Below are 22,808 nucleotides of genomic sequence, written 5' to 3'. Positions count from 1 at the left end.
TAGCCTATAGAGATATAGATCGCCTCACAGCCTATATAGATCGCCTCACAGCGTATATAGGCCGTACGCCCTATATAAGGGCGTACTCGGCTGCTGGAGAGAAGCGGACATGTGATCTACAGACATGAGTTCGTCCTCCGTTGTTTGCCATTTCTGTAGGAATGGCAGCGGCTGATCAATGTCATTCAGAGTTCCCGGCCACCTGCGACAGTTGACGCGGGCTCGCCCGTCATAAGGGAGAGGACGAAACTGCGGTTCACTCTAATGAGAGAGCCAAGCTTTCCGCCTGATTTTACATGACCCGCTTCGATGGGGCCACGGGCGCTGTCGCCCGGGCGGGAACGTCGCCGCCGCTGACGAGAGCTGTCACGTCCGCGCACAGCTGCAGCGTGAAGCACTCTTAGTGCGCACAAGGGAGGGAGAGCTACTTGTTTGCTATTCTTGCTATGTGTGTATTCCTCACCACCTGGCCGCAGTGCTGACCAATGAGTGCGTGGGCTGTTACGGCTGAAAAAAAAGCTTACAACAGCGCCGAGTTCCCTCTCAGCTTCACGGCTTCCAGCTCACAGCGACGTCGCCTTCAACAGCGGTGTTGTGTCTCTCTTGTTGACACCGCCCATTCTCAGACGCTCGTGCACCGTCCGAGCACTGTAAGTCCTCTCTGTCACCGGCCGATACGCCATGATGATGTCAAAGGTATGTAACACCTCCATTCATCCGAACTGAAAGCAGTCCCCTTAGTAGTGGCAGTATTGGAGTGTTACACGGGTGCATTTAGTGCCATTTTCAACGAGTGACATTCGCCTAAATTGTTATTCGCGTAGTGTCACACCATGAGCTTCAGTGACACTAGCTGCAGAAGGCACTTTGGCGAACTCACTTCACTTGGCCTGGCAAGGTGATTGTGTAGTCTCAACAGCAGCGCCTATCACTAGGCTGGGGAAAATCGTTTACCCTTTAGAAAACCGGTGGGTATCCGGCGGCACTGAAGATTGGACTCAGCACCTCCCGAATGAGCGGTGGATGCTTTACCACAAGGCCTCCGCTTCGGTTCAGTGGGTGATGCTGCAAGCCCTTGTCGTGCCTACTTTACGTCCTTGTCTTTCACGGTGGTACAGCCTTTTCCAAAAGGAACCAGGCTCCTTGGTTTGCTTCTCATTCGTATAGTAGAGCCCTTACGGCTTCCTTAATGATCAAAATGTTTTTGGAAAGTGAGGACAAGGGTTCTCCTTACCATACAGAGATTTTAGAGTTTGATGGCTGGCATAATAGCTTCCATATACGACTGAGAAACAAACCGTCCAGCCTGGTTACTTTTGGCACGAACTGTACATTTAAAATGATGCTCTAACCATTGGTCCCGTTCTCTTGCAAGGTGAGGCGAGGGCGTGGCCGGGATTTTGGGAGGAGGACGGGAAAGTGAAAAGATAGGAAAGCGCTCGTCACTAGCCTAACTTTTCGAGGGCCACATACCAGACCGCAAGTGGTGCTGGGTACGAACTAAAAATAAAAATTCTGTGGTAAAACAAACTAGTGAATAAGAGATAGTAAAATGTGTAAAGATTCTAGTTAGCAACTACCGCGACGTTTTCTTGGGTCATAGTTTTTTTTTCGCCATTAGATGGTGTCGCATGCACGGCACTGCGTGGGGGTCGAAGATATGCCGTGCGAAGCATAGGGCATTATGGAGGTACAAGAAGTATGTAGTATTCTGAGACATTTGGAAATAATAATTGTTACAGGGCTTACTTTTGTGATCGCATTTTTGTACTTAAGGGCGGATGTTCAGTCGGGAGCTAGAAATAATTCGAAAACCTGTTGGAAGAGTAGCAGTAGGTGCCCACGGCAAAGCCACAAATGAGGGAGGGCAGAGGTAGTGAGGTGAGTGTGAGGGAGGACAGGATGCACGGCTTGAGGGTGAGGGTGTATGACAAAGATTGTGCCTGCCGCGGCATTTTTTCGAGCTCTGATATTGAAAATAGAACATCATATGAGACCTGGTCAAATGCCTTCTCCAGACCAATCTGGAGCATGGCCACGGCACCACTCATACTGTCAAAGCACTCTGTAGTATGCTCCTGGCCACTTGAATGTTAATAGCAATGATCGACCCTATATGCCGCATGTTTAATGAGGGCCCACAATATCTTGATTACGGTTTGCATCCTCCTAGCTGGTATTGTCGTAAGTATTTTGTGTATTTTACAATCTGTGGAGGCCTTGTGGATGATTGGTGTATCACGTGATCACGTGTATGCTAATTAGTGCGCTAATGCGATGTGCTAATTGAGTCCCGTCATACCCTTAGAAGCGGAGCTAAGGCGTCCCCCCCTTCAAGTTTTTCTTATAAACTGCCGGTGAAAATGTTTGTGTAGCTAATTGTTTCTTCTGGTATGGTTTCCCCGATCATGGTTCTTACTTCCTCTCGCGTCGAAGAAAAGAAAAAGCATCAGCAGTGAGAAATAGTTCTATTATTCTGCATATTCTCACTCCTTTACGTAGCAGCGCACTGGTACGTAAAATTCGGCCAACCGTAGTCGGCTGATACCATCGAGCAATGGTGAGAAGAAGCAGAAGAAGAAACAAGTGCGCACACTGAGGTGGGTGAGGTTAAATACTTCTGCAGACTTCAGGTGAGACTGAAACGGCTTGCACAGTACATTCCGCTATCAGGCTGCTCTTCTTGGCCTTATGCTCCTTCCTTTGAGCGATGCAGCTTATCCACATCGTGCAATGGCAAGGGCGTCATGCAACTGATGTTCACTTCATCGCTTCTGTTGGAACATAAGTGTTCGATCGTCTTCTCATTCAAGAAACGCTGATCAGCGCGGCTTCTGGAGATGCGAAGAACGAATGGGATAAAGACAGGCAGACAGATTAACCATAATTGTTTCCGTGTGGCTGTCTTGCGGAAAATTTGAAGCTTGCTACCTAGCCGTGTTGTTAGCCTACAATCCGGTGGAACCCGATGCAATCACTTGGAACTGACGTTGATGCTCAACTAGTATTTGAGGCCTAATTGCGCGCAGTGCATAGTGGCAGTTATAGAGTATAATGGTTCACGCTGTGCTTTCTCACGGCCGTGGTGCGGTCGGGGAGTGCTTGAGCCTCTGCAGCCTTCATCTGTGTGTACCTCTCATTTGGTGTACATGGTGCCACAGGAGACAAGCGATGTCCTGCCCTATGAAATAGTCACCGTTCAAGCGCTCGTTTTATTCCTGGCACGTACAGGGTCAGTCACACTTAGAGGGAACACGGCTCCGCGTGGCCACGAACTTGCGGAGTGTGATTGCATCTAACCAGCTCATGAATCGATGCAGAGTGGCACACGAGAAGAGGGACCTCGACGTGATGCTTCATGTTATCTGCCCCTTTGCACGCGTTTGCTATCGGCTTGGTCGCATTGGTGCTCCGCGTGTGCGCAGCCACGCGGAACCGTGTTCCCTCTAAGTGTGATTGACCCTGTACATACATAGTTCCCGCTCGTGGCGCATCTGTGGCCATCTGAGCTGGCAAAGCGAAAGTTCGGTTATCCGTGTTCTCGCTAGGCGTTCTTCAAGCGTCTTCTGGCTGCAACGCAAGCCGCGTTTGAGCTTATTTGTCAGCATGACATTGCATATACTTCTAGTCTACGTACAGCTGTGGCATGACGCTTATAGGAATGTGTCCGATGGAACACTTTTAACTCGTACTTTTTTCTCCTGAGGCCAAAAGCAGCCGCTGTGTTATCGACGGGAAGGAGACTTAGCTCTTATGGTGGCAAAAAAAAAAAAGGAATACCATTTAGCGTGATTACGCCGAATGCGAATTCGGTGCGCTAGCTCTGCGGTTTCAGTTCCCGGCTCGGTTTTCAAGGTCAAGCAAGCTTCAGTCAATGATCGATGAAATGGGACTTAAGCTCCGCCTGAAGGGTATGACGCGATAGCTTTAATGTGTTATTGCCCATATATGCGGAATGGGCCGTTCTCTGCTTGACATTCGTAGATCCCTGAGAGTCCTCGTACCGCTCCTGGCGCAGTGGTGCAACGGTTAAGCGATGCGCCACTGCCTTGCGATGGTAGATGCTGGCGCGGGTGGGGCTTGTGAGACTTAGTTTGCTCTTCCTGAACAACCTCTCACGACCAATCATTAACTGAATAACTACCACCTGCCACGGTGGGTACGGTGGGACTGGACAGGCAACGGCGAATTCGGCGAGGGGTGCTTTGAGAGAGGAGAACGTACAAGTTAATAAGGCAGTGCTGCACATAAACGTGCAAGAATGCCGGCACATATTCTTGCTTGCTCACGTATATTTGCTATAAGAACGCTTGTTTTTTAGATAGAGTAAATTATAGTTGAGAGGCGTCACTTATAGTTTCCATTACACGTATTTTGTCTGTCTGTCTGTCCATCCGTCCGTCCGTCCGTCCGTCCGTCCGTCCGTCCGTCCGTCCGTCCGTCCGTCCGTCCGTCCGTCCGTCCGTCCGTCCGTCCGTCCGTCTGTCTGTCTGTCTGCCTGCCTGCCTGCCTGTCTGTCTGTCTGTCTGTCTGTCTGTCTGTCTGTCTGTCTGTCTGTCTGTCTGTCTGTCTGTCTGTCTGTCTGTCTGTCTGTCTGTCTGTCTGTCTGTCTGTCTGTCTGTCTGTCTGTCTGTCTGTCTGTCTGTCTGTCTGTCTGTCTGTCTGTCTGTCTGTCTGTCTGTCTGTCTGTCTGTCTGTCTGTCTGTCTGTCTGTCTGTCTGTCTGTCTGTCTGTCTGTCTGTCTGTCTGTCTGTCTGTCCGTCCGTCCGTCCGTCCGTCCGTCCGTCCGTCCGTCCGTCCGTCCGTCCGTCCGTCCGTCCGTCCGTCCGTCCGTCCGTCCGTCCGTCCGTCTGGTTGTCTGTTTGTCTGAAGCCGGTTTTGTGGCAGAATGTTCATCAGCAGCCTGCTCACGGTGTCAGGCGGCAGCTCGGTTAATAGTGAGAGGCTGCTCGCGAGGAGCAACCCGGATTTCAACCTAACCCAAGCAACCCAAGTCCCACCTATGGCAGCACCTGCTACAGAAGGGTAATGGCGCATTTCTTGACCGCTGCACCACTGGGCCAGAGATCTATGAATGTGGAGAATGACCAATGCCGCATATATGGCCGTCAACAACTGCCGTCCGTGAACACTGAATCTGAACACCGGGACCGAAGTGAAAACCGAACTTAGCGCACCTAATTCGCATTTGGTTTAACGACGGAAATCGAGCATCATTTTTTTTTGTTTCTTAGCATAGTTAAAAAGGCTGATGCATCACTTACTGATTTGTCGCTGATAACATCAATATTGTTGTATACCGTGTGCATTATCTGGGTATCAGTGTAATCATATCCAGGGGCCTCCAATGTTAGACCTCTATTGGCGCACACGTCTGCAGTCTAGCGGTTTTACCAACTTCGAGGTAGTAACAGCCCCGTGACCTTCGTTAGCGTTCCGTTTTTTAAACGCAAATGTATAGAGGCGATGCACACGTAAATCACGGCACCACTCCGGGAGGACCCGCTTTATTTCCGGGTTGACCGTCACGAGTGCGTTGCAATATATCTGTTGATGCGTTGATGAAAAATGGGTTTGTTTCTCTTTGCCATTTAAGGCCGCAATAAATGTGTAAAGAACCGGCATTCCGTTGCATTCCCAGATGGCTGTCGTGAAGGACCGCATAGTGTACTCTTCCTACCCGGACATCCACGTACCGGAGTGCACGTTGTACAACTTCATGGTGAAATTCCTGAAGAAGTATGCGGACAGAACAGCTTTCGTGAGTGCCTTTTCGTGATCCACATTTCAAGTGTAAATGCTGTACATGGGGGAGTATAAATGATGTAGCCTGTGAATGTTGATCAGAACGAAAACACGGGAGTGATTTCTTTTGAATAGCAAGAATTGTCCTGCGTACATTAGAATTCTTGATCCGGATACTCTTTGGTGTAGTTCACTTATCCGCTCTTCGTACGTGAACATAATATCGCCACCTGAGAACTCCAGGTATCTGAAAACTGATACGCCGTTTCTATACTCAAATACAGCAACGCAAACCCTGTTATTGTCTCGGGATTGAGGAAGCTGCCGCATCTCTCATTCGCAGCCTTTGGAACATGGTTGTGCAGCTGTACATCCCGGATGACTCTTAACGAAGAGCTCCCCTCACCTAAGCTGGGACGTGGTGAGAAGGAGAGAAGTAAATTGCTTCGCCCTTGCGAAAATTGGTCGACGAATTGTAAATGGTGTAATTTTATTCAAATCTCTGCACCTTACACCTGCCTTCTCCGACCCCGTTCTTCTACGGTGCAAACAGCAAACAGGGTTTCCGTTCTTCTAAGGAAGAACGGATATCCGGCTGTTCGCACCGATTGGAACTTTCGGGCAACTGAGACAACGTTCACTGAAACGCAGCTCTTTCTCTTTCTCTTTATTTGTTCCTTTCCGTTACAGAAAGCCGGAGCGAAAGCTAAAGGCTGCAGTGCCTGACAAAGGCTTTCGCTCCGGATGACGTTCAGCGAGCAGGTAAAGAGCACACAATCTTTGGTCACATATAGATTTGTGCCATGCATGAACACATAAATACTTACAAAATAGACTAACGTAGAATTGCTGATTGCTTTGCAATAACAGAACATCTAACTAAAATATATTGAAAGCAAGACATGTCGTTGTAAGAAACATTGCTAAAGAAAATCGGTTATACTAAAAATAGACATACATTGTCAGGTACAACAAAACAAAAGAAACAGCACAAAATTACACAAATACAAAGTCATGCTTGAGCAATAAGGTTTTTAGAAAAAGTTTGGACATTGGTTCCGTAAAATTTATTAATTCATCAACACGATTCAACAACAAAGGTATCTGGAAGTCTGTATGTTGCCGGCGCACCGGTTTCGTCGCGCACCGGTTTTGTAAACAGATATCAGACGAGCTGCAACCCAGGTCCGCCACATTTGTGCTCGCATGAAGCATCGTCGGTGTCAATCCACTGTCTTCATACCTTTCCCCTTTCTGTGCCTTCCAAGATCGACGGTGCGGATACCACGAGCTACGCACAGCTGCTGAGTCGCCTTCGCCAGTACGCCACGGGTTTCCACAAGAACGGCGTGCGGCGCGGCGACCGCTTCATCGTGGCCGTGGACAATTCGACCGATGCTCTGATCTCCATCCTGGCGCTCATGTTCTCCGGATGCGTGCCGTGCTTCTCTAGCGGGCCCCGGACGACACGTACGTGCAACTAACTGCTGGACGTCCCATCTGCAATGTGTAGAGACGAAATTCGTGGTGATGAAATGCAAGTTTTTTTTAAACTTTTATTTGATACAGACATGCAAATTGACGCTGTACCCTTGAAAAAATGTTCCGTGTCCGTGGGGGTGGCAGAAAGTTAGGTGGGCAGATGAGATTAAGAAGTTCGCGGTGATAAAGCGGCTATTGTGAACTCACCATATTTGTGGGAGTCGAGCGCCTTGTCTAATCACGTTAGCGCGAGTTGCTGTAACGTCGATATCGGCGAAGTATGCGTGTGGCGGCGCGCACGGCAGGAAAGAAGCGCCGCGGCGCTGGCATGATTGAATGCTCACAAACGAAAGAGAAACCTTGTTTTTACCTCTTCGGAGGCCCGCACGTTTCCGCTGTACTGTATGCGCTAAGCTGTTCCGCTGGCATGGGAGCGCAGGGCTTAATCGAGCAGTGAGACCTGTCGATCGACTGTTACCCTTTGTTACGCGCTACGCGCGTTTCGTCCTTGGTGCCAGGAGACTCTCCAACATAGTGCTGGGCCGGCTTCCCCCGTCGTAGCCGCTCTGTTAAACCGATAATTACCTTGGTATCGCTTGTGTATGTATGCAGGGCATCGAGCTGGTGTCGTAAAACATTTTTCACCCGAAAGAAAACCGCAGCTCAAAAGTACCTTTTGTTAACAGTGCTTTCAGCGCGAAGAGTCTCTTCTTCAATGGTCTTCCACCATGTTTGTGTTCTCTTCTCTCAACAGGCGAGCTGGCTTATCAGGTCAAAGACGCCGGCGCATCGTTCTGCCTGGCGGACATCGACAATTTGGCGTCCATCATTGATGAACAGCCACAGTGTCGTTTCAAGGTATCTGCCGTATCGCCCAGTGCGCTCTCATGACTTTGGTACGCAGTGTTGGGGCTGGTTCCGATTAGCAAGCAATTCCTCTTGCTAACCCTCCATACGTTTTTTTTCTGTCTTTTTATAGCTTGCGGATTGCAAGCAATCTTAGAGGGCCGTCCAGCACGAAATTGCAGGAACACTTGGCGGGATATAACACCCTTTATTCGGCATGCACCCCATGAACTCCCGTCTGCTATTTCTTGCGCTTGACATTACTGTTTACATTCTCCGTTAGAGGTGGCCTGACGCAGTGGTGAGAAGCTTTGCACTCTGTTTGACTCATAAAACTTCCAACGAGAACAGTAATAGTTCTTGTAGTTCTTGTAGGGATTGGTTGCGCCGCTTTAGTCTTCACATGAGTGATGCAACAAGCATGATACTTGATTAAAAAAAACTGCTCTGGGCTTTCTCGCTTTTGGCCACCGTGGTACGTAGAATACCAGCGCCGCGCTCAACATTGCAATTGGGGACAATAACGCAAGATGAATCTCACTCACATTATTTAATTTTTATTGCCTAACATCTTCTTTGCTGCCTCTTCCCATTTCTGTGTGGGGTCGCTGTTTCTGCTGAACCTTGTCAACTTCACCCTACCATTGAGCTTCTTCACCCTTAGATATTCCTCCATATGTCATCTTGTCACACCTTCTTTGTCTACGGGCCTCCCGGTGAACTGCGCTTAAGGCGCGAGTTTCTCATTGTCTTCGTGTCGCTCTTGAGTTGCTTTACTGTGGTTTCTGGTGCAGAAGATATTCGTGATGAAAGAGACGCCGGGCTTTGTCGCGGTGACATCGTTCCGCAAGCTACCCGAGATGAGGCTCGAGGACCTGCGCGAACCGGACACCAAGAAGGCGCTGTGCGCGATCGCCTACACGTCGGGCACAACGGGCGACGCCAAGGGAGTCATGGTGTCCCAGTACAGCTTCGTCGCTGCCATCGAGAGCATCAAGTGAGCGGCGCCCTCCCTTACTTACGGCGATATGTGAGGGCGGTAAATTCTCCGAGGCGAGCGGGTGTTGCCGTCAACACACCATACTCAAAAGTCCTATATGAAATCGTCAGAATAGGGAGCCCATATCGTATGGAAAAATATGTGGATTTTTTATTTGAAATGTATTTTAAGTACGCTTTGCAATTGTTTTTCACGTGGTTTCTAGTGTTTGGGCCAATGAGCGCAGCCTTGTTTGGAGTGCAGGTACTGTTCAAAAGCGATTAGTACCTTTGAATCCTTCGTTGCTGCAGCTGGTATCGCTACTGTTAAGCGTTCCTGCTGACCAACGTCATTTGTTATTCGGGAGTCACTCACCTCGTGCATCTGAAAGTTAATGAAGATACCGATTTACAATTGCCTTGGTTTTAAATCAGCTGTCCTGGCGGGCCGAATCCAAGCTTTTCTTGCCGTCATGTATGAATGGGGTACATTCGCGTCACAGCGCTCAAGACAGCATTTTAGATGTATCAAGTCACTGCGGGTACAGCAAGGGAAAAGAACTGTCAACTGTTATCCCTAGATATATCGAAGGCCTATGACTGCGTCCTACGAGAAGCCATTTTTTTTTCTCAGCTACAGCGCATGAAGGCGACAGGGCACACTGTTCGCTTCATTCAAAGATTTCTCTACGAGCGTCGGATGCAAGGCCGCCTTGGGAACACATTTAGCAGCGCGAAGACACTCCCTCAAGGAGTGCCGCAAGGAAGTGTGTTATTGTCCTTTTGTGTAACATCGCCATGGCAGCACTTCCGGACGCCCTGCCATGTAGCCATGCACCTCCGAGAAGATCAATTTACGCTGGTGACATCTGCAGGGCGACATCCGGTTGTCAGCTCAAGTCTCTAGCTGGGATCGCACAAAGAGCTCTTTCTGTTGCAGAGCCATTTGGACACGTTAGATCTCTGCTGGCCCGAGGAGAAAGGCGTCGGTGAACGCATTTAGGCTTACGAATGCATCACACCCAGGTTCGCCAGGCAAGAGATGCGAGTTTCCTGGGCGTGATCCTTGACGTCTGACATGCAAGAGAGCGGTGGACAACATCGTTTTCTCCTCACTGCCAAGGCTAAACGTACTGAAATGTTTCGCAGATGCGACGTGAGGTAGTAGTCCTTCAACAATACTAAAGCTGTGTTCAACTATTACGGCCATTAAAATTCTATACTCCCTGCCTTTTTGGTCGCCTTTAGAGAGCCAGTATAAGCATCTTGAGATTGCCCACACCACAGGGGAGGCCAGAAAACTGCACTGAGAGTTCTACACCAGGCAGCTTCCAGTAAGGTCTTGGAAGAAGCCCGTTCCCTTCCGCTGCGTCTGAAGGGCTCCAAAAGGCTGCTTCTACGATTAGTCCGCCTTGGAGAGACCCAGACAGGTCGTCCTGCTTCGTCGACTACGAACTAGGACGCAAAGCCACGCCTTTGCTGCTTTTCACACCCTGCGCACTTTAGGTTGGTCTCCCACGAAAATCAGGAGTCAGCAGGGCCTGCACCATGGTTTTACTTGGCATCAGTTGCTGCTTAGACATCCCCAGCGTACGCTAAAAACGATCGATGCCCTACGTGGAACTAAGACATTCGATTCTTGAGTATCTGAGCAGCACCCACAGGGGCACCTATATGTTTACACCGATGGTCATATGAGCAGAAATAAGCAGGCACGTGTGCAATTGTAGTGCTTAACACTGATAAATCTTGGGCTGGCCGCCTTCGAACATTAATGTTATTAGCTATGACTGAATCACTGGCCATTACAAAATCGCTCAAACATCTTTCATTCTGTGAACCGCAGAGTGTTGTGATTTCGTCGGATTTCAAATTCGCGTAAAGCATCTGCAAGCGGTACTCCCGCCGTTAAAATTTGCCTCTGGTTTCTGACCTGGCTCAGAAATCTACACTTAAAATGGTTTACAGTTGTCTTCCAGTGGATGCCATCTCACGTTGGAGTCGCTATTGATACAACGGCAGACTTTCTTGCCCAAGAATCTCGGTCATGTCAAACTTCAGTGGCTGCCCCAAAGGACGAGAGCTTCGCTAAACAGCTTGTGGTGTTCAACTACTCTTTACATCAGACGCCTCTGCACCTTCCATACTTTGCACGAGGCTTGCCGCGCGGCGAAGCCTATACACGAGGCCTATACGCCGGCATGGCTGCACAAGGTTTACCGTGCCACCTCACTTAAGTGCGTTGGTTTTGCTGTCGTGGGTGATGTGAATCAATTCTTTTTATGGTGCCCTTGTTTCTGTGACGAGCGGGAGACACTCCTGTCCAGCCTGAGAAAAATGAATGTTCGATTGAACGACATCTATCGCATCGTGTACCCTGAAGGCTCACGAAGTGAGAGGCAAACAGTGACAAAACAATCAATGTTTTTCGAGGACACTAGCCTTAGGAGACAGTGGCAGACCGGAGCAGTTGTAGACAGTACACTGTAAGGCTAATCCCGTGCGTACATAAACACCATCACCATCATCGTACACACTGGCACGCGTGTTAATGGTTGGTCCAGAGCGCCCTGGTTACGTCTTTCATTACAGATTGATATGACCGTATGTGGGAGTCGGTAAATGAATGGCATGGAAAAGCAGACACAACAAAGGACTGCGGCATTATTTCCTCTCATTTCAGAGCGATGAATTGCGCCCAAGACAAAGAGGTGGTCATCATTCTCTGGTCACTGTTCTCCATAAGCGCGGTTCGTCTTTTCATCGACGCGCTGTGCATCGGAGGTACATCAGTGATGGTGAAGCCAAAGCTTGGGACTGCGAAGATTATAGAAGCTATAAACAAGCACAAGGTGAGCCCTTAATTTACCTTTGCTTTATGCTTGCATGCAGGAGAAACATTTCCCGCATGGAAGTTAGTTCTCACTTAGTCCCCTCAAATGCACGACTAGTGCACTCTGTCGAGAGCGATGAAAGGGGGACGCTGCAGTTAGAACTATTTTCATTATTTATTCTTGCAATGTAATAAAATTTCGGCCAGGTGTGCAACTTGTTATAGTGATTTCAGAGCTCCATTTTATTTTAAGCTAGCTCGCTATCTTATTATAAGCTAACTGGATGTGAGTAATTGCATTTAACGCCTTCATAAATTCGTCCGCGTAGCGTTAGATACTAAGAAGAACGTGCACAAGTTTTTATCTCAGCATGGTAACAAAGCCATGTCCCGTGGAATGAATCAATTATTTGTTTAGTTGCCCAGTACACATGTAAATAAATCTCAAACTTGGGCATGCATATTTACAAGGAAACGGTTCATACAGGAATACTTTTCAAAAGCTATTGCACGTGTACATAGCAAAATCGAGAGCTGCATTGCACTCCTCAGCGTCTCAGGATTCATGCGCAAAACTCATTCTGCTGTTGTTCATTACGAAATGCCGAAGGGATGAATGATTCCAATCGTAGAAAATGCGAATGTGCAGAAAATGAACCATAAAGTTTACTGCCTAGTTTGCCTAGCGTATCGCTTTGTATGCTTTTGCTTTTGATTAGCGAAATACGGTATTGCAGTCAAACGAAGTTTTGATCTTCTGATCTCTCCTCTTGGTGGTGATACTAAGATGGTGGTACTCCGTCGTAGGAAACCTGTAGAATTTACGATGCGCCGGTACCATCGGAAGAGGGTTTTGCTCACAATTTTCCACGACCACACATAAAAAAAAACATAACTTTCTAAAATTGTATTGCATATTTCGCTGTAATTTTTCGTCACAAGACAAATGAAACCCGAGGACTGCGATAAAAATTACGCGTAAAATGAGAAATCTAAAATCTCGACCGCATTGGTCATTTCATTTGCCGCGAAACCCCTTAAGCGGTTGTTTTCGATAAATTTATTTCCTTTATTTACTTGTTTAGGGCATGTTTGATTGCGTTAACTTAGGCCTTGCCACTTTTTCCTCAAGTTATTGTTTGTCACAGTCTATACCACAAGCGTGCTGGAATGGATAGCGTGAGGCACAGGGCAGCACATGCAACACCCCCTATGTTTTGCCATTATAAATTTTCATATGATTTGCATCTCTCTATGTTTTTTTTTACCGGCGGTGTACATGTGAACGCGCTTTATATCCCATGCCTTACACCGGCGCATTTCAGTGTTAATGCAATATTGTTATTGAGCGCTGCTCAATTGGCGCTAATACAACGGTATCTCTGAAAGATAAACTACAGGATAAATCTGCAAGATGACATTTAGGGCTCCCTGAACACAAAAACATAAATTGACCCTCTATATCGCAGATGTCATAAAAGGAAGTGGGCAGGAAAAGCGGCGGTAGAATGGCGCGAAGACCACCCACGTAGAAAGGCGCTCCACATGTTGGGAAATCTCTTTTGGTAGTTTCCGCTCTTTTGCTGCATGTGCTCACAGTCAGGTTCATAAGCGAAGTCGCTGCACGTTACAGGAAGTGCAGAGCTGGCAGGGAATGAGGACGCGCACTTTACAGCTGCGATGCCGCGCGGAGCTGAACGCTTGCCCCTCATTAACTTCTCACCTCAATTTAGCCTGTCATGGGCAAACACGTGCCTCTAGTGACACGTGGCAATAAATTGAAGCCAAAAAAATTCAATGCAGTTGCCACCTGCCCAGCGTGGCGCTGCACATCAGCCTTACGTGAGCTCGGGAAGAGCAACCTGGGTCTCACAAGCCATACCGGCCGCGAAACAGCCACCTACCGGGGAAGTGGCACATCGCTTAAAACCTGGATCGAGCGCGCGGCCCCGCCGCGCACGTGTGATCGAGGCGGCCGTGAACCGCAAGCACCGCTGCGCCAGTAGTAGTATGATGAGGATTCCCCGCGATTTATGAAACGAATGACGTCATCAACACCACGTGACCACCAGTGGGTACATGATAGGGTGTCTGCCAAATTTGAAAATCTGAGGACCCTCAGAATTTGGAAGTTGGCCCATCGCCAAAAATTCCAAAGGGCCCCCAGATATTTGGAAGTAGGCCCAGTACAGAGAATGAATTAAAATGGATTAGTGGGGATTATCGGGTGCGTTAAGGTAGATTAGCTAGTCGGATCAGCATAATCCCGCATAGTAATCCAACGTATTACTCGCCGCGGTGGCTCAGTGGTAAGGCACTCGTCTACCGAGCCGGAGTACCCGGGTTCGAACCCGACCGCGGAGGCCGCGTTCCGATGGAGGCGAAACGCAAGAGGCGCCCGTGTGCTGTGCGATGTCAGTGCGCGTTAAAGATCCCCAGGTGGTCGAAATTATTCCGGAGACCTCCACTACGGCACCCTTTCTCGCTTTCTTCTTTCACTCTTACCTTCCTCCCTTCCCTTACGGCGCGGCTCAGGTGTCCGCCGAGATATGTGAGACAGATACTGCGCCATTTCCTCTTCTCAAGAACCAATTTACCAATTTAACAATTTAATCCAACGTAAGGTACTCGAATATTCTAGAGGGTGATGACACATATGGAATAAGTGCTATGGAATCGCTTCGAACAGAAGTTTTGGCAGGAAAATTGCAAGAACATTAGAGACTCATTACCTTGCGTAAGCATATCCCTAGCCTAAATCGCACAGCCAGCGCCTACCTCACTGCCCTGTCACCTTATAAGCGGCAGCACACCCACCTGAAAGATCTGTTCGACTGTACGAGGAACGTTTGAGAGCACTGAAATCGCGGCGCACAAGCGGGTGCCATGTAGCATTTTTTTTTTTGTATTTCGCGGGCATCTGCAGCGAGTGAAAAAAAGTGATACGTAATAGATGGAAAGTTAGAAACTGTTCAGTCGGACGTTTTGCGGACCGTTCTACAACTTTCTAATTGGATTTTTCTGGTGAGCTTCGTTGCTTGCGAAGTTTGTAACAAATTCATCTCGAATAGTTATGCAGCTAAGCATAATTTAAAAAATAATGTGAATTGCTAAATGCAATAGCCAGCAACGTGCATTTGGTCCCGTCGTCTTAGAGTACTTCGGCATATTTTAAACCCTGGCCTAAGTTAGCGGGGACACCCTTTATAATGCACACCGCCGACGTGTTCAGTGGTTAGCGGGCTCGGCTGCTGAGCCTGAAGGTGCGGGTTCAGTCCTGGCCACGTTTCGATGTAGGCGAAATGAAAAAAAATTAGCGAATACACTTTGGAAATTCTAAAGTGTGCTTGGCGAAAGCCTTGTGGTCAACCCACCGCCACTTTCCCGAACCGCTTGGTGCGTGGCGGGCTTCCCGCATGTGCGATTTTTATTGTCTTCGGTGACTGCGGTCTCTATTTTGACTGCAGTGTTTTAGAGAGAGCTCTTTGGCTGCCGTTTCGCTGCGTGCCCGTCGCCGTTGTCCGTTCGGCGTTCATTGTGTTCATTGGCGTTGGCTTTGACGTTTTACACTCCGATCATTTTAAGGAAAGGAAGCGCTCATAACTGGCTCCCCGGGTCAGTGGACGCCTGAATCGCGCTTTTGTGTTGTTGTTGCGGCTGCAAGAGCCGTTGCCTAGCAACCATCGCGGTGGACACCCGAACCGCACCGTACAGGAAGGGAGCGAGTGGGAGTGAAAGAAGATAGACAAAGAGCGGCCGTAGTGAAAAAAAAAATGAAAATTCTATTTGAAGAAAGGAAATTACGTCGTAACTGTCTGGCATCTCCTGGTGGACACCCGTCATCCGTTTCCAGAGGAAGGGAGGAAGTGGCAGTGAAAGAAGGAACAGAATGAGTGCCCGTAGTGAAGAAAACGAATTTGAGGAAAGGAAATTACGGAGGAGGTTGCGCCGCTGCGCGGAGGAGAGGCCACACTTGGCACGATTACAGCTCAAGGACGGACACCGCGAGCATGCACGGACGCCGCGAGCACGGACGGACACCGCGAGGAGCCATTAAAGGCTTTCGCCTTAATACGGCCGTGTGCTGTGTGATATACGTACGAGCATGACGTCAGAGGTGGTCGAAATTTATCTGGAACCCCTTGCTAGTATTCGTCCTTTTTTCTTTCTTTCACTCCCTCCATCATCCTTTCCCTGGACTGCACGGTTCAGGCGTCCACCGGGGAAGAACATCCGTTCTTTCCTCAAAGCCTGTTTCCTTTCACCGCAGGTTACGACTGTGTGCGCGTCGGCCGCGCCCATGCAGCGGCTGGTGCGCGACGCGCTGAACGCGGGCGAGACGCTCCCGAGCGTCACCTTCGCCTGCAGCATCGGAGGCACGCTGCTGGAGTCCTCCGTGGAGCAGATGCGGCGCGTGTTCGACCTGCGCCGCCTGGGCCACTCGTACGGGCTCACCGAGGCCGCCGGGGTGGTGCTGGCGCCGCCCGTGCAGGACGTGACCGTCGCCTTCCTCGGGTACCCGTGCCCAGGGGTGTGCATCAAGGTCGGGAGGCCCACGCGCGAGTCTGTTTTCTGTTTGCGGAAAGCAAGATTTTTGTTCGAGAATGTCGGTTGAGCCTCTGTGGCATGGGGCCGATAAAGGCTATGCTGCTTGACGAAAGCGTCTGTTCCTGTGTAGCTGAGAGTTGCGCACTTGCGTCTTTGCACACTAAGGACCAATGTTTAGAGTGCTCCAGGCCTCGGTGAGGATGCCCAGGGAGCGGCTCGCCTTCATCCCGTCAGTTTTCCAACGACTGCAGTTAGGCGCCCATTCCTGGCTTACGCGTCGTCGTAATAGTAGTAGTAGATACCGTGGGAGGAACAGGGTACGGCGGGAGCGTAAAAAGGCGCAGCCGGTGAGTGGTTGCCACGCGAATAAGCCGGAGGTTAGTTGCCTTGGAAGGAGGAGGAGAGTTATAGTGGCAGGAGGCGAGTATTGCAAGAGTGTGGGAATGCGTAACCGGAAGGTAGCTATACCGTGGAAGGCGAAGGGAGATTATGGCGATAGCGGAACACGATTCATTGGCGGCAGCTGCTGCGAAAAGCGCTGCCCGAGGATAAGGTAGCGCCGAGCGCCCAGAGGGGCGGTCTTGGAAGGAGAGCTAGTAAAAAGCGAGTATTTGTGGACAATTAAAAACAGCGTTCTAAAACTGTACAGATATGAAGTCGCTCTCATAGTCTACCTTAAAAGTTGTCGCTGAATCTCCCGTTACACAGTGGTAACCTTTTTGTTTTTTCAAACATGACTTAGGAATCCCTAACGAGGCCTCCTTTGGAGCGTCCTTTCTTTGAGGTAGCACAGCGCTGAGTCCTAACCTCGCTCATTGGCCTCAACGCATGCTTCACTGCATGACGACTCTGCGCTAGTCCAGTAGGGCGGCAGTGACGACGTCGAGTTCATAATAGCAGAGCTAACATTCGCTGCTGCCGCTGCACTCTAAAGAACGGGACGTTGCCAGGTCAACTATGTTTTCCTGCCAAGCCATTTGGAGCATTGATATAATAGCGCTAAAATGAAAAACGAGCGCACATTCGCACGTTCGTACCTTAAAACAATACCAACAACAAATACAAACTTATAGATGTGCGCTCGTTTTTTTTTTTTTTTTTTTTTTACTGTGCTAGCACTAAGGCCTCCACACGCCGATTTCTCCGATCTTTGCATGGAGCCTGCTTGTCATTGAAAACAAAGCCTCGAACCCGAACCGAAACAGATGTGCTAGCGCACCTTATTCACATTTGGCATAACCGAGCTAAATCTTCCGTCATTTTTTTTTTATGTTGAGACACATATATTTATTAGGCGCATGTTTTCGACATCAAATGCGTACGTGCGGCCGCTCGTAATTTTGAGCGCCTCCTACCCATGGAGCGGCTAAGAACGGTTGTAAAATTAAATTTCTTCCATCAACGCTTCCTTCAGATAAGGGAGCTTGGAGGGCTCCTCATCTGAGGTAAGGAAGCGGTGTAAGCTGAAGGCGTTCTGAAATTTGACCCTAACAAAAAAAATCTGGCACCCGTATCACAGATTGCACAGACAGAAATAACTAATATTCAAGATTTCAATGAGGCATCAAGGAATATGGTAATGAATGAACACAGTGACATTATGATTTTTTTTTATGATGCGCTGCGATGGCTTATTGACTAGGCATAGAGCTGCTGAGCTTAACTGCTAAGTTATGATACACCACTCTAAACGTACGTCGGATTTCAAATTGTTCACTGCGTTAGAAATTTGATGTCTGTGCTGTTGACTTTGGACGAGGTAGATATGTAATTGATTTATATATTTTTACTTTATATTTCTTCACCGTTTGGGTTGAATGGCTAAATCTCAGTTTGTGTATAGGCTGCGTGATATCATATGCCTTTTCCTGCCGTCTCTTTTTGAGCGGTACTTGCATAATTTCGTGATAGCGGTCACACCCCAGTGCTCGTACTTAGAAACCTTGTTCTGTACTTGGGTTGTACGTACCTCTGTACTAAAGTGCTGCACATACAAGAAATGGCCATAAATTCAACCTCAAACGTGCGTGTACCAACAGACACGATGTTCAGGGTTGCCGGTTGTTGTGTGCACACTAAAAGATAGTGTAGGAAAGAGCTCTCGAAAGAACGGGTTTGTGGAAGTGGCACAGACAAAATTGGCTGACTAGCAGCTGTAACATTCATAAGTGGCTTGAGAGCCGATCGTATAGATTTCCATGTGTGAAGAGGTATAATAAAGAGGAATACTGGCATAAATTTGTCGCTGTCGACCAAAAACCATGCTTTGATTTTTCATATATATTAGTCTTTATAGATGTAGTCATTTTGTACCAGTGAAGTTATTATTTGACAGCCGCTCGGAGAAGGATGGGGTGATGTTAGGCACCAGGTCGAATAAAATTGCAAACAGTTTTGTCCTTTCAAAGTGTTCCATCTGCTCTGCTGCATGATTACTTTGTATCAGATATTAAATACTTCAATTCATCGCCCATCTGGGAGTAGCTGCGATGACGCTATCACAGTGCGAGCAGTGCTGATGACACTCCATGAAGCGGAGCTCGAACTGTGAGTCGTGCAGCTTGCTCGTTTTTCGCACAGGTGGTCGACGTCGACACGAGAGAACTTCTACCGGCCGGGAAAAGTGGTGAAATCTGTGTCAAGATTCCGAGCGTAATGATGGGCTATCTGAACAAGCCGGACGCCACAAAGCAGGTCCTTGACCCCGAGGGATGGCTCCTTTCTGGTGAGTGCCTTTTGTCGTTAGGGTTCGAAGAAAGATAGAATCATGCCCAAGGTGTTCTTTTACGTGTAGAAGCAAGTTTTGGGGATGAGATTGTATTCTCAAGTATGAAGACGCGCCCTCTTGGTGTTCTGAAGCTGTTCTCACAAGATGTATTAAGAGTGTGGTGTTTCTCCGCTGGCTGATTTACTCGAACGTGACAACAGCTCCCGCCATAATTGCTTCAGTTTCTGGTGACCCTCTCGATACCAGTGCACCTACTGCTGCTGTTGCTAAGCGCGATGCTTTCCCAGGCGACTGCGGTTATTACGACGAAGAAGGGCGCGTCTACTACATCGATCGACTCAAGGACACAATCAAGTGCCGCGGCTACCATGTTCCCACCAGTGAGCTGGAGCAAGTGATCAGCTCGATGGCCGAAGTGAGCGAGGTGGCCGTGGTCGGCGTCCCGTGCCCCGAGAATCAAGACGCGCCTCTGGCGTTCGTAGTGCCCCAGGCGCCCGCCACCGGAAGCGCTGCCCTCGCAGAGAAGATAAAGAAGCATGTGGCAGGTAAGGAGCAGGTCGTGCCACACCCCACCGCTGGGACTTAAAGCGCATGCTCGCTTTGTTGTTTCTCGCTTTCGACAAGGCCGGCACCAGACTTGAGTTTGCGAGACAGGAATACTTATTCCTTAACTGCCAAGGCTATTTTTAGACTACCGCGGCCACAGTTATTGCAGAGGTCCGAAAGATGCAAGTAAGTGCATCGACAGGTTTAAAATAGAAAAAAACGTGAGTGTAGACGGCCTAAAATCTCCATTCCTTGTACATGAGTCCGTTTGTATCCGCTATGCACCCTGACCAGTCCCCCCGCCATGGGTATGTCCCATTAAGCCTGAGGGCATCATCATCATCATCATCCTTCGCATCGCCGACAGCATCCGCTGTTCGCCATGTTCTTCCCACCACCACTCGCCGGCACTGCATTTCGATAGACCTTAAGAATGTAGCAGCAAATTGCACTCAAATGAAGCCCTCCAGCTGATGGTGTCGACCGGTTATCCCGTCGTCACGGTCGGTCGCCTTGCACCTGATAGAATGACATTGCTGGGGAGGACAGCTGCAAGAGGATAAACCGTGGATTAGCCACGACGTCATGACAGTGAGTCGCGCCATTGGCTAGAGGGAGGGCCTCCTTTGAAGGGAATTTACCGCTGATTACCTGAGTTGTATCCGACTGCAGTGAGTGTCTCCGAACAAGCCTGTTTGCATGCACACGGCAACACATGGCAAGCAGACATGGCGCGGTAGACTCTGCGGACCCGCCTAACTTGTGCGCCTGTGAACGCGACCTTCCTATCTGTCAACTCCTTATCGAGGAAGAATATGGTGGGCCGGTGAGCAGTTTGTCGCTTGTTCTCATCGTCGCAGTCGTCGTCTGTCTGGCTGCGATGTCTGCGTATACTTCTGCTGTATTCTGACACGCTCTGCGTGCTGCGCCAACAGGATTAAGTTACGTAAATGCGCGCTAAAAACAATGGGCTCATTACTGAGTCACTAGCTCTGCCATCCCACAGCGACGATTTCGGTTGTTCTGTGTCTACTCTAGAACAGTGGCAGTAGCACGGTGGTCCTCTTTGTCCTGTCGGTGTGGGCCGTCAGCACCTTCCTGCCTCGTTTGTTGCTGCTCTTGTGTGTGCGTTTTATTTGTGCTGCGAATTTTTTCTACGCCTTGGATAGAGCAGTGGCGCAAGATTGTTTTTTTTTTTGTTTCTGATTCACTGCTTATGATGACCACACACTCTGCGCGCAAGCCACAAGATTCAAAACGAGAACTGCAACGCTCTGGAACAGCTCGGAGGAAGCCTGGTTGACTCTGGCTTTATATCACGCGGAGGCGTCTCTTTCTGTGGCATGTTTAATACGTATTCAGCTTGAACTACTGTCTTTGAGTGAAACTCACTCGGTGTTACCGTGCAGAAAAGGAGGTGTAGCGGGTCTCTGTTTCTAGTCGCCCTATACTGCCATTAATTATCCTGTACGAAATAAAAAGCCGCACAATTAACGGCATTTTCTTTGTGTGTGTGTTCGACAATGGAGGAAGGTGTATTTGGTCACAGCTCCTTAACTTCATAGTCCTTGCGCGGTGGTTAGTTGACTGTGTGTGTGTGTGGGCCGCTTGCGCTTTCTGCTGTCAAACAGCGCGAAGGACAGAGACACTGAGAAAATATATGCACAACTGAAGCCTTTCTTTGTCTTTTCGTTGTCTGCGTGGTTTTTTAGAATATATTGCATACTCGCCGAGGTGTACGTTATGTTGGCGCTGTGAACACATGCGCTTAGAGTGTGAGTTTCTAAGCGTGTAATTTTGAAAGAGTCGCGTAGGGTATACGGCGACCTTGGACCTTGTGGTAACGCGGCCTGAGCCTTGCGTGTGAAGGAGGCCGTTTTGACTTTCAGCTGACACAGGGGTTATCTGCTCCCTGAGGACAATCTTAATTATGTGCGTGTGTGCACGTGCGCGCAAGTGGCGGGCACCATGTCATTTTTTGTCATCTTTATCTAGAGTAGCTTGCCAGATATATTATTATGCAAAAAACTCCATTCACCATTAAGAGTCTTTCCTCCGTTATGAGAACAAACTTTCCTGGTTGCTTTGAGGTCACCTTTAGTGGGATATTTTTATGTATTTCAAGTTAAAACCTTTGGAGACTGTGAGGACTGTGTGTGTGTGTTTTGTTGTCTTTGACAAGTCAGCTGGGATTTTAAAAAATTTGATGACGTTGCTGTTTGGGGAGACTGAAGGCGTAGCTTTCTCATTTATTCAATTTGGCAAGTATGGACTGAAGCTGGCTTCTGACAATCATATTCCCGTTTTCAGCGAGAACACCGAGCCACATGAACCTGTACGGAGGCGTGGTTTTCACCGACAGCCTGCCACGAAACGAGATGGGAAAGGTACTGAAGAGAGAGCTCAGGAAAATAGCTGCTGCTAAAGATACGGTGAAGATGTGATTTATAGTAGTTTTAACGCTTTACGTGTGGGCTTGTAATAAATTTAAGCAAATTATATGCTCGATGCAGGTTTGTGCGTGTTTATTTTTCTTTCCCAGGGACCTTGTCAGGTACTTTGTACCTTTAATCGCTATGAAGGAAATTCAACCTTGAAGCCCAATTCTACCGGCGCCTGACCCATTCGATCGCCTGTGGTTATTGAAGCACTATTAGCCAGGAAATGCTGAAAGCGTTGTGAAGCCATGAGGCGTGATAACTCTCAGCGGTGCAGACCCGCAGGCTGGGTTGCTTATTATGGATGGGTGGAAGACTGGAGCGTCCCCTATGAAACGGGGTGGTGACATCTATCACCGTGCTTGGCTTTTTTTTTTTTTAGCGAAATAGCGTTAAGGCTCTCGTTGTGGAGAAAATCCTTCGTTGTCGTCGTCGGTGACGGTGGCGTGAGCGAAAAATCCCCGGAGAAGCAATCTAGGTGGGACCTAGGTCACGTGACCTTGTGGCGTCATCGAAACCTGCTCACCGGAGTGGGAGAAAACTGCCCATTGTGGCATGTGGCATTTAAGTAGATGATTCTCCGCTAAATGCTACTCGGGAAGAGCAACCTGCGTCGCACAAGCCCTACCGATGGCAGCATCTGCCATCGCAGGGCCATCGCTTA

General features: G+C 48.8%; 1 protein-coding gene across 1 annotated transcript; it reads left to right on the top strand.

Annotated features, from left to right (window-relative positions):
* The first annotated feature begins 400 nt into the window (after positions 1-400).
* Positions 401-22,214, top strand: LOC149340090 (uncharacterized). The gene is made up of 10 exons (XM_089548827.1): positions 401-696; positions 5,642-5,761; positions 7,014-7,215; positions 7,982-8,085; positions 8,868-9,070; positions 11,735-11,903; positions 16,155-16,427; positions 19,013-19,157; positions 19,448-19,705; positions 22,017-22,214. Exons 1-10 carry the CDS (start codon positions 682-684, stop codon positions 22,148-22,150), a joined length of 1,623 nt encoding a protein of 540 aa, XP_089404953.1. The 5' UTR covers positions 401-681; the 3' UTR covers positions 22,151-22,214.
* Positions 22,215-22,808: the final 594 nt, after the last annotated feature.

The sequence above is a fragment of the Amblyomma mixtum genome, chromosome 6 (genome assembly GCF_055824585.1).
Source record: "Amblyomma mixtum isolate Tamu chromosome 6, ASM5582458v1, whole genome shotgun sequence".
Lineage (NCBI taxonomy): Eukaryota > Metazoa > Arthropoda > Arachnida > Ixodida > Ixodidae > Amblyomma > Amblyomma mixtum.
The sequence above is the reverse complement of the archived record's forward strand: the minus strand, read 5'-3'. Positions and strand labels throughout refer to the sequence as shown.